Raw genomic sequence first — 12,669 nt, 5'->3', positions numbered from 1 at the left:
ATCGCGGGGTACTATCCTTTCGTTGAGAGCTGCAAGGTATCGCTCGTGCTCCACGTGTTGACATTGTTCCTCTTATGTGGCAGCGCTGGCTGCCGCTTGTGTTCGAAGCTCTACCTCTTATACCTGCAAATCATGTAATGTACGGGATTGTTGTGTTAACTCTGCAAGGGAGATAGCCCCCCCCCCCCCCCCCCCCCCCCCCCCCCGCGCAGCCGCGTGGGGCCCCTCTTTGTTTTCTTCCTTTCCTAAATTAAACACACGCATATACACACCAAAATTAAACACACACATATACACACCAACCCAAGTCTCACACAGCTACACTTATCTTTGAAATTGAAATAGATTTGACTTGAGTGAAATAATTTTTGATACTCTGCAATATTTAGAGTGTAGCAGCACCATACTTATTGAGTGTAATGATGCCAACTAAGGAGAGGAAGTTTATATATATAGGTTTTCAAAAAAATGCCGTTTTGCCATGGTACTAGTTTGAAGATTGCTGGATGGAAGAGCACTCCAAAGAGATCAGTGCTTTTTTTTTTTCTCTTCTTCAGAAGATTGAAGTTTTGCCCATTGAAACAATGACATAATGACATGAACAAACAAATATCTTTTGTGCTGATTGCTTGCTTTGTGTGTTTGCAGCATGCTGCAATTTTGGACCTTGACGAGAACACCTCTTTCTTTGGTGTGTATGATGGTCATGGAGGTAAGCTTAGAATTTCTGTGTTTGTGACGTTTAGTTAAATTCAAGTGCATGTTTTCTCTATGGTGTTTTTGTAGCCTTGTTGTGAAGTGCCAATTTTGGCTCTGAAGAACAACATACACAGGAATTAAGAGCTATTTAAAGAACGGTTTTTTTGTACAGTAATGAGTATAATGGGGTTTTAGCTCAATTGAGTCTAGTAAATTACAAGCTGCCATAGGTAATGGCTGAAACAGAAAAGGTATTTTTTTGGTCAATACCTGCCATACTTGCCTTTTGGCAAACTAGCCACTCTCTTACATGTTCTTCCCTAGCCTACTCTAAACTTGTTAACTGGCAGCTTGTATTTGAGATGTATGAATCATTTACTTAATTAACATTACAATTATCCACAATGAATACACCACATAAAAATAGATCATAGTACACCACACTAGGGGTCAAAGATACCCCCTCCCCTCCCCCTTAAATATTTTATTACCAAAAGAATTATAAAAGCTTTGTGGGTGTGCGAGGAATTCCCCAGCTGGCACACCGAGCGTTCAAGGCCAAATATGCAATGAGTACAATTGTCAAACAAGATTTGCCGATGTTGATGTTGATTCTTCCAATGGATCCCTTTTGCCGGTGACCTAACAAGCAAGAGACTTGAACTCGAGACGCAAATGGGAACAAACTGCCAGCCAGCTAGAGTAAGTTGTAGGTTTACGTCTGCAAATAGGAATACCCTGGTAGAGTAAGTCATAGGTTTACCTCTGCAAATGGGCAACCTACCCAAGTGCTAGACTATCACAGGCTCGCCCACTAGGCAGCAAGTTTCTTTCACAAAACCAGTCACAGGCTTGTGTCCCCAATTCTAAATCTTCCCATGCGAGAAACAGCTTGGGCTTTGTCTTAGGTGTGTTCCACACATTGGGCAATTTGACCTCAGTCTAGACAGTATGGTTCTTCGCTTTAAGATCTTCAAAGTCTTCAAATAAGCTCTCTGATCAACTTGGACAACTTCCACCTTTTGAGCAAATACCAAGAGTTGCCAAAGTACCTATGATGAATGGGCTACTAGTTGGGATATTTTAAGAGAAAAGTTTATGGAAGGACCCATCTCTTAGATTGGGACATGTGGCAAGAAAGTGGACCAAAGTGTGACAAGTGGCCCGACACTTGTTAGAAAGTGGATCAAAGTGAGACAAGTGGTCTCACACTTTTCACTTCAGCTATTGTGTGGTTCTCCACTTGTCATTATAGCCTTCTCTTTCCATCTTCACTCATGGGAGCCCCAAATCTATAAATTGGAGCCCCCTCTCTTTATTTGGGGAGGCTCTCTTGCTGCACACTAGCTTCTACGACCGTTACATGTTGCTCTAATGATGGCTACTCTCTTTCTTGAAGGTTGTCCATGAAGTATACTGGCGGTTGGGGACTGTTTTGGAGGCTTCCATCACGAAGAAATACTAAAGGCAAGGGTATTTAATCATTTTATTATGATTTTCATCCATTGTACTTGTTGTACAAACCACTGTACCAGCCATTGTACTTGATGTACTAGCCACTGTACTTGCTATACTAGCCACAATACTTGCTATACCAACCCTTGTTCTTGTTGTAACAGTCCTTGTACTTGCTATAGCAGCCCTTGTACTTGTTGTACCAGCCATTGTACTTGCTGTATCAACTGAATGGAGAATTGTATTGGGCCTTGGCTGAATAGAGAGTTGTACCGACTGTACTAGCGCTATTGCATGAAGACTTGTGGTTTTTGGGGAAGAATCAGTACCCACACGGAGATATATGGATTATATTGTTGGCTTGGCATTTCTACAGCCTGTGTACTGTGTACCTGTTGAATTTTATGGTTGCGTCATGTTGGGATGCGTTGTGGAATTTGTGTATGGATAATCCGGCATCTTCCGTGGAGAGAGTAAGGTCCTGAAAGCTTGTACATGTTATATTTCTCCTTGGGTAATCAAATACTCCAAGGAGGAGGGGGGGGGGAGTGGTGTGGGTCGGTCCATTCTGGCCTCTATGCGGTGTCAGCTATGCATCTCTCTCTTTTATAGTTCTGTGGATTAAGTGGCATATGTTTAAGGCTATGGCCGATTTTAGTGTTTAATTGCATTAATGGTTAAATGTTTTACAAAACCCCCGGTCCCCCCAGAAGCTACATTGGTATCAGAGTATAGGTTTTCTTGGAAGCGGAGGCTTCCTTCTATCAATGAGGAAGAGAAAAGATCTCAAGTGGGGACCGCACTTACCATCATTGCTGTTAAGCATGGCCAAGTGCTTCATAGCCTATGAAGCAAGAGCATGAGCATGAGCAGTAGATAGCTTGGTCTAAGGATTTATGAATTCATAGAATTTATCTTTTAAGTATGGAGTTGGCTTTATGTGCATGTGCTTAGCACTCCTTCCATATGGATATTGTGGATTATATTATCAAGCTTACATGCAAGCTATATGGAGATACATCTTGGGATATCTTAAGGATATGGTGAGGAGATATTTCTTTTGGCTTCATAAGCAACCAAGTAAAGAAAAGCTAAGTATACTTTGAGTTTGCCAAGTTGGTGCTTCTGCTATTTACTATGAAGTGTTTTTGATGTTCACTAACCCTTGTATAGCCATGTAAGGAGAAAGGTGGTGTTGTTTGTCTTGAGATGGTTTCAGAGAAACATTGTTTATGGCTCTCTTTATTTGGAATGCATTGGACTTATGGAACTCATGGTTCACACACCTTGTGTAGTGTTCTCTTGTCCTACGTGCTCTCTCTTGAAGATTGTTTCTATCATGTGTGGGTGTAATAATAGAGAGCAGATGGGAGGGAACATGGGCACTTCAGAGAGTAGTATCAAGCACAACGTACTCTATGTAGTGTTCTCGTCCTACATGCTTTCTTGAAGATTGTTTCTACCATGTGTGGATGGAACAATAGAGAGCAGATGGAAGGGAACATGGGCACTTGAAAGGGTAGTGTGAGTTGGTGGGCGAAATGCTTGCAAACTATTGGTGGTTGAAATGCCTAAAAATTATGTATTGCAGAAATGCTTATAGAACAGCAGACCAGCTTTGCCTCTGAGTGATTGTTTATCCTTATTACTTGAGTCCACCTCTCATCCAAGGTGTATGAGTACCAACATGGAGTGCAAGTGGTAGAGTGGACATGATGCCTGGTTGGTAAGGGGCTTATGTCAAGGGTCATGTGGATTGGCACCTCTTTGTGTGCCTTGAGCTTGTTTTTGCTTTGGACTGGCAGTTGTTTGTGTGTGTTGAGTTATTGTTATTGGATTATGTATTTGTCTTTTATATCCCATGTTTGGACATATATTGTTTGCAGATACGGTTGGCTCTTATGCCCATATCTAGTATATTCTTTATGGAGACATGGTTGGCTTTTATCGCCATGTGTAGGATATACTCATTTGACTCATTTGAGACATAGTTGGCTCTTGTGCCTATGTCTAGTATATCTTCTACCGAATTCTTGCTTATCTATTTTGGGACATGATTATGATATCCGGACTTATGGGACTGTTTTGTCTGGCCCATTTATTTGGGACATGATTTTCATATTGGTATCACGGAGACTTATTTAGTCTCGCTCATTTATTTGGGACATGGATTCTTTCAAATATATTGGATTTTTGAGACTGTCTCAACTTGCCGCCTTGATGGGACATGATTATATCTTAGGATATATGGCTTGAAGCTTAAAGTTGCGGACAACTTTTAAGAAGCTGGGGAGGATGTCACTAGCCTAGACATTTTCCAGTATAAAAGGGGTCTGGTAGACTCCAAGACATCTAACTATTTGGAAAGTACAAGCTTTGGGAATTGGGGATTATCCTCAAATATAACAGATCACACCTAAAATTTAGGAGAGCTGTTATTTTTGGCTTGACTCCGATAGAAATTTTGTTCGCGTTATTACGTCTGGAATGGAGCAAATACCAAGAGTTGCCAAAGTACCTATGACAAATGGGTTACCAGTTGGGATATTTTAAGAGAGAAAGTTTATGGAAGGACCCGTCTCTTTGATTGGGACATGTTGCAAGAAAGTGGACCAAAGTGAGACAAGTGGCCTGACACTTGTTAGAAAGTGGATCAAAGTGAGACAAGTGGCCTCACACTTCACTTGAGCTATTGTGGCTCTCCACTTGTCATCATAGCCTTCTTTTTTCATCTTCACTCATGGGAGCCCCAAATCTATAAATTGGAGCCCTCTCACTTAATTTGGGGAGGTTCTCTTGCTGTACACCAGCTTCTATCACCGTCACAGGCTACCCTAATGATGGCAGCCACTGTACTTGTTATACCAACCGTTGTACTTGCTGTACCAGCCATGGTACTTGCTATACCAACTATACCAGCCACTGTACTTGTTGTACCAGGCCTTCTACTTCTTGTACTAGCCATTGTACTTGTTGTACCGACTGAATGGAGAGTCGTATTGGCTGTACCAGCTTTATTGCATGAAGAACTGTGGTTTTTGGGAAAGAATTAGTACCCATACGGAGATTATATTGCTGGCTTGGCATTTCTACAGCCTGTGTACCAGCCGATTTTTATGGTTGCCTCGTGTTGGGCTGCGTTGTGGAATTTGTATATTGATAATCCGGCATCTTCCGTGGGGAGAGTAAGGCCCTCAAAGCTTGTACATGCTATCTCACTCCTTGGTAATCAAATAATTCTATAATTAAACTCGAGCTCACGGGATTTACAACAGAATTAGTGTAGATACTTGTATGTGATTGTGTTTGTGAAGTCTTCGGTTGTCCATTCTTCTCTTTTAGCACCTTCATGACAGTAGTAATCTTACACGCTTTTTTTCGTTTTTGTTCGTCTCCCGAGTCACGAGTGGCATAGAAACCGTTCCTTTTGACACATTACAAATTGCTTGATCCTACTTTTTCATGGGAGCAAATGATTTCTAGAAAGGATTTGTGTTTCAAAGTTTATTGATTTATTCTTTGGAAGTCATTGCACCATTTGTAAAATTGAAGTGTTGCAAATTTAAGACTTAGAAATCATGTGGGTGGAAACTTTGTTGGTTTTAGATGCTCCTATTTAGGATTATGTTTGAAAAGAACATGTATTCAAAGGTTTTAGCCATCTTTGCAGCTTTACAAGATTGATTATTCTAGTCTATTGTTATCCAATTTTATGCATTTAAGTCACTATTGTGGATACCTTGTTGAGCTTTTGTTAAAAAGCAATCAACTAGTTTTATGTGGCACTTAGTGACTTATGTTACGCTTTTGCTCATGCAGGGAAGGCAGTATCAAGGTTTTGTGCAAAGCATCTTCATGCTCAAGTTTTGCGAAATGACTCATATATTAAAGGCAACCTAGCTCAATGTCTTGAAAATGCATTTTTAAGGTTTTTCTTTGATCAGACATACTCTATTTTTAGATGTCAGCTGTTTAGAGGGGCATATCTGATACTTTGCAGAAGTAATAAATTGGTGTGAATCCACAATGTAAGAGCATTTTATGTTGTATATTCACCTAACATTGTAATAGGTGTATTAACCCAGTCGGCCATTTAACATGGCCTCTTTAGGTTTACGCACCTCAATCAACTTTGAGTGAAATACAGCTTAGATAGGTGCTGCCTCTGCCCCTGGTCAGCTTGCCTCCTGCCAGATCCACTGCATTCCCCACCCCCTTCCCGTCCTGTGTGTGTCCCTGCTGCCCCCTGCTGCATGGGCTGCACAGAGAGGCAGAGTGAGGGCTCTTTGCACATGGAGAGAGAGACAGCTGTGAGAATTGTGCAAGCTCTCTTGGGCAGCCGGCCTCTCTGAGACAGAGATGGCAGAGGGGGATGGAGCAATGGTTCCCTCTGCAAAGAGAGGGATTTAGTGATGGCTTCATAGTAGAAAGAAAGAAAGAAAATCATATTAATGTCTATATAAAAGACCAAAATGACTTATTAGACAAATTACATGTCATAAAGACCATGCCACTCTAGCATAGCAAAGAAAATAGGATCCTTACTTATCAACTAGTAAATCCAGGATGCCAAGCATCAAAGATCTTCCGGATGGGGTTTTTGAGTTTTTCAGGTTTGGGTTTTGGTTCGGATTTCCAGAAATCCTCAATGAGGCTCTTCCTTTAAGGTAGGCTGCCCATTTGCCTGCTTGCTGAGCTGCTGTGACTTTGCCTAGTTCTACATTCTTTTGCTTAAGTTTCATTGGGGTTATTTCCTTTGCAATCGATATCTTTGTGCCTTTAAATTTGTTTGACTGTTGTAGGCTTATGGAATTTGGTATGATAAGTGGTTACTGCATGATTACTTGTGAGACATAGGTGGCACAAAGTAGCTTCCAGTTGATCATACGCACAGGTTCGTGTAGTTGAACATCTGAGTATCCCTCCTCATCACCATCCATGTACCATCCGTGGGGCTAACCACCCCCTTGAATCTGAAGGGCCTTTGACTGCCGCAGTTCACTTTCCTGGACTTTGAGTGTGACTTCTAACTTGATGTGTTCCTTCAAGTCTTCTTGATCACTGTGGGGGGTTTTCCTTGGTGTTGCCAAGCAGTTGCAAAATTCTGCTTTTTTGGCAAGCTCACTTCTTGCAGATGAACAGCCTCCTGGTTAAAGCCTTAAAAGATAAGGTATTTGTGTTGGTACTTACATGCTCTCGCCATTGCATTACTGCATTGTGTTTGTTGGGGGCGACAAAGTGTTGGGTTTGTTGGGTGGAGTAGTTACTGGGCGAATCTGCTTGGGCAGCAAAGCTGTTATGCAGCGCAAGTGTGCCTTGCTGGGAAAACCTGTTGGGGCCGGTGAGCTGGGGCCAGGTTTGGTTGAGCTGGGCAGCTATCGATTGCCCTAAGGCTGTCTTAAACCCCCCCAAGCTGAGCATCAGGAATATGGCCAAGGAAATACTGGAACGTTGGGAGAGAGAGAGAGAGAAAGAAAGAAACATTTACAGATGAATAGCCTCCTGGTTAAAGCCTTAAAAGATAAGGTATTTGTGTGGTACTTATGTGCTCTCACCATTGTGTTTGTTGGGGGCAACAAAGTGTCTGGTTTGTTGGGTGGAGGAGCTACTGGGTGAATCTACTCAGCAAAGGTGTTGTGCTGGCCAAATGTGCCGTGCTGGAAAAATATGTTGGGGCCGGGTTGGGTTGAGCTAGGTGGGGCTATCGATTGCCATCAGGCTGTGTCTTAAACCCCCCCAAGCTGAGCGCCAGGAATATGGCCCAGGAAATAGTGGATTGCTGTGAGAGAAAGAAATATTAACATCCACAAAAGATCCAAAGGGTCTATGAGACCAAAAAGTGATACAATAGTTCCATGAGAGTACTGATCCATGTGTATGTATGTGTGTGTGTGTGAGAGAGAGAGAGAGAGAGAGAGGGAGAGAGTTATATCGATGTCTACAAAAGGCCAAAATGATCTATGAGACCAAAAGATTACATTATGTCCATGGAGTATATCATCATGGGTACTAAAAATAAAAGAAAGGAACAAGAGCTGGAATGCCAAAGCTGATCTCAATACAAAGAGCATCAAGCTCTTACATCACCCTAAAATTGTTGGATGGTGAAGCTAACCTGCACACACAGACATACACACAGAGCAAACTCGTACAGAAAAACGTGAAGGAGCAAGAGCTTTTGGAAAATTTACTTGATAATAATGTTGAAAGTACAAGCTAAAATACCTAGGGCTAAGAGCCCAACTCACATGAGTGAGCAAGAGCTTTTGGAAAATGTACTTGATAATAATGTTGAAAGTACAAGCTAAAATACCTAGGGCTAAGAGCCCAACTCACATGAGTGAGTTTCACACGGGAAAAAACCCGCGCCAACACAGTGGGAAAAAAGTGCCTGTGTGTAGGCCTGTTCACACTCGAACTTCTCAGGAATGGGCGTTGGACATGACCAACAAACCCCCCTGAAGTGAATGGCGTGAATTGTAAGCAGGGTGATAAAGCTGTGAATGCTGCCTTGCATTCTGCTCCACAGCAAGAGTGATCAATAGGGATCACGATGGGATAGATGAACTGCAGTGCCAATGGGAGAAGCAAGCACTATATGATGGGGAAGATGAGAGACCCCAATGTCATAGTGCTAAAGCTAGAGCACAGTAGTACATAATCGCATCACCTGAAATGCATGTCAAAGATCATGTGGACATCAACTGCATCAAATCAAGGAGCATCGCATAAGGTGCAATAGGAGAAGGTGTGTTATAAAATCCTCCAGTAAGGAAAGTAAATATAATACCCCCCTCAAGGTAGCATCCAAATGCCAAACTGAACTGCATGTGATCCACATCAATGACAACTAGAGAGCAACGAATAGCTCTCTAACAGAACCAGTGATGTAAAGGCAATAGGATCGAGAAGTCATGCCTGTGATACATGCAATGTAAGCTGCAAGAGATAAACTCATCAATGGAGGGTCCGATGAGGAAAAATCAGCAATGGTAGGGCTGATAAAAAAAAAAAATCAGGAATGGGGAAAAGCTGAAAATCAGGAGAAAAAGTGGGGGCTCTGGGCGGGCATCAGCCAATGCAATGAGAGGATGGGTAAACTCTCAGTGATGCCATGATCAGTGGCATGTATTGCAAGTGTAAAGCGTTCGCAGTCATCTCCTGTCTGTATGTATGACTTAGTAGGGAGTGAGGGCCATTGTTGTGGGTGTGCTTGCCCATGTAGGAGTTTCTCCATTTTTTCCTCTTTGTCCATTTTCCGAGTTTAGTAGGACTGTGGGGGGGCGTGTATGTTTCTACTGATCTTGTCGGTTGTAGTTTGTGGCATACCAAGAGGGGCCCATTGAGAGGCTGGCCGACCAGCCTTTATTGGTCGTGGACCAACTGACCAAGCCTGTAGCTGGCGGTCGTGAGCATTTTCAGGGGATGTCGGCCCAGTTCCCATTGGCCGACCAGTTCCCATTGGCCGGCCAGCAGGCCCTGTTAGTATATATAGGCACTCTTCCCTCCACATCATATTGTATCGTATCATATGGGATCTTGTATATAGTAGAGTTCATACAGCTTCTCTCTCTCTCTCTTCTACGTTTGTTCTTCCACACCTAGTTCTGCCTTTTTAGGCTGGTGGTGCTCTCTTGTGTTTGCTCATCGTCATCCTGGAGTCTTGCCACGTGTGCTCTCAGCTGTTGTCTCATATCCACTGCGTATTCCAACATGGTATCAGAGCTCGAGGTGGCTTGTTGGAGACATTGGAGAGCTTACGGGACTGTTTCTTGAAGACCTTGGAGAGCTTGTGGGACTCCTGGTTTTTTGCTGCTGATTAGAGATGTTGTGGGTTGTTCGAGACTTGGAGATTGGGTAGAAGGCGGCCATCACCGTTGGACAGCCACCTTGCATATTAGTTGTAGCCTCTTCTTCATTTTTTTTTCCATCCACCCTCCCTTCACAAGACCAAAGTAACCCCCCCCCCCCCCCCCCCCCCCGAGATGGCAGACTTGCTTGAGATGGCTAAGAAGCATGCGAAGATTCCTACTCTCCCCACGTTCGCGGTGGGTTGATAGTTGGACGGGACCAACTATGGCATCTGGAAGGTAATGATGGAGTCTGTATTGGAGTCTTATCTTATGACTTGGCTGATTTCATTATTGTTGGTGCTTCATGGCCAGAGTTGGGAGGACGAGGAGCTTTTACCCTCTACTCGGAAAGAACGGGAGGCTCAGGCACAGTTGTGGGATCGTGTCAATGTTCGTGTGCGTTCTTTCATCTTCCTTAATTTAATTGCACACTATAGGTGATTAATCATATCAAACATATGACGTTGGCCAGAGGGATTTGGTAGCATTTGGTTTCTCTATATAACAAGGTATCACCCATGAAGCTGATCTCCTTGGAAGTGCAAATGCAGGTGATGGATCCTGCAAAGTCGTCGACGATGCGGGAGCAAATCAACAAGTTGAAGGCTCTTCGGTAGGAGGTTCTTGAGGTTGGGAAGGAGATATCTTCGGAGGACATGGCCATCACTTTGCTGTCTCATCTTTCCTCTCAGTGCTGAGCTTTCTACTCCTCTTTGATGACTAGTGGCAGGCTTAGCACCATTACATGGGAGGAGCTTGTGCCTATGGTCTTGAACCATGAAGAGTGTAATAGAAACCCTCCACAAGGCGGAGATTCTGAGGCCTTGATTGGCCAGCGATCGCAAGGCCGCAGTAAGGGCAAAGGGAAGTCTTCACAGGAGAAGTCTTCTGAGCAAGAGCCTGACTTGGATTGTGACGCCTTGAAGGCAAAGAGGACCTGAAACAAGTGTGGCGAGAAAGACCATTATTGGAGAAAATGTCCTAAGCGGAGCACCCAAGAAGGGTGCAGATTCCTCAGCAGTTACCGTGAAGACTCTAGCTTTTGCGCACTTGGAGATTATGGACACCGGCGTTTCATCTTCTTGGAGCATGGAGGGCGGTTAGACTCATTGTTGGGAACACTTCAGAGTTGATTCTTGATAGTGGTGCTTCAAGGCACAGACTCCTTCCCGTGAGTTATTACAGGATCTTCGAAGGCACGCTGGTCACATCTTGATTGGTGACGAGTCCACTATACCTATTCATAGTGAGGGCATGTTAGAGATCGTTCTCGATGGCAGAGGGGGGACGCATTCCTCCCAGGTTCTTTTTGTCCCATCTCTTGGTTTTCATCTGTTGTCAGTGCATGAGGTTTGCAAGATGATCTATAAACTCTCAGCACTCTCTTTTAGGTTCTCAGTTAGGTGCTGTGTGGCAGTTTCGTCATGACCACTTGTGTGGATACGTTGCGGTAGGCTTTTCGGGACCAGATGGTGGATGGCTTGCCAGATGATAGCAGCACGCAAGAACATTCCAGTTCTTGCATTCGTCCGTTAGAGTAGCCTTTATAGGGAAACTATGCTCTGATGTCTTGTATCATTCGAGAAAAAGAGCCTCCTACAATTGAGGAAGCTCTTTCCTAGAGGACTTGTAGGAAAGCCATGCAAGTGGCAGATGGTGACTTTTAGGATGAGGTGTATGTTGAGTAGCCTCCAGGCTTTTGAGGTTCCTGGTTTAGAGGGGGTGGTTTACACGTTAAGGAAGGCCTTGTATGGTTCGGCAGGTTCCCAGGACTTGGCATACCAAAGTTACAGTTGATGAGCCTTGTGAGCAGGTTGATGCCTCTTTGTTGTCTCCTATGACCTCTCAGTACTTAGCATTTTACTCCTCTTTGATCACTAGTGGTAGACTCAACACCATCACATGGGAGGAGCTTGTGCCTATAGTCTTGGACCAGGAAGAGCGTTTTACGAACCCTCCACAGGGTGGAGGTTTTGAGGCATTGACTGGCCAGCGGTCGCAGCAAAGGGAAGTCTTTACAGGAGAAGTCTTTCGAGTAGGAGCTCGACGTGGATCGTGACGCCTTGAAGGCAAAGAGGACCTGTAATAATTGTGGTGAGAAAGCCTATTATTGGAGAAAATGTCCTAAGCAGAACACCGAGAAGGGTGAAGATTCCTCGGCAGTAACCGTGAAGACTCCAGCTTTTGTGCACTTGGAGATTATGGACACCGGCGTTTCATCTTCTTCAAGCAGGGAGGCGGTTGGTCTTGCCGCTAGGGACACTCGGGATTCGATTCTTGATAGTGGTGCTTCCAAGCACATGACTCCTTCCCGAGAGTTATTACAAGATCTGTGGAGGCACGCAGGTCACATCTTGATTGGTGACGAATCCACTATACTATTCACAGTGAGGGTAGGTTAGAGATTGTTCCCGATGGTTGAGGGGGGAGGCATTCCTCCCAGGTTCTTTTTGTCCCATCTCTTGGTTTTCATCTATTGTCAGTGCATGAGGTTTGCAAGACTGGTGTACGGGTGGAGTTTGAGGAGCATTTTGTTGCTCTCCGGGACAAAGCTACAAGGTAGGTTGTATGGAAAGGCGGAGTGGAGAATGGGATTTACAAACTCTCAGCACTCTCTCTTACAGGTTCTCAGTTCGGTGATGGGTGGCAGTTTCGTCATGAC

The 12,669-nt window shown here is 43.9% G+C and overlaps 1 protein-coding gene across 2 annotated transcripts in view; it reads left to right on the top strand.

Moving 5' to 3' along the window:
• The window catches only part of LOC147639818 (putative protein phosphatase 2C 11), a 93,440-nt gene that overhangs the window by 25,753 nt on the left and 55,018 nt on the right, over window positions 1-12,669 (top strand). For both annotated transcript variants that reach the window (XM_086774390.1, XM_086774386.1), the window contains exons 3-4: window positions 649-712; window positions 5,974-6,082. In XM_086774390.1, the coding sequence (XP_086630516.1) occupies window positions 649-712; window positions 5,974-6,082 (173 nt within the window). The remainder of the gene's footprint in view (window positions 1-648; window positions 713-5,973; window positions 6,083-12,669) is intronic.

The sequence above is a fragment of the Cibotium barometz genome, chromosome 3 (genome assembly GCF_041138505.1).
Source record: "Cibotium barometz isolate CiBa-2024 chromosome 3, ASM4113850v1, whole genome shotgun sequence".
Lineage (NCBI taxonomy): Eukaryota > Viridiplantae > Streptophyta > Polypodiopsida > Cyatheales > Cibotiaceae > Cibotium > Cibotium barometz.
Note: the sequence above shows the minus strand (reverse complement) of the source record. Positions and strands in the feature narration are given on the sequence as shown.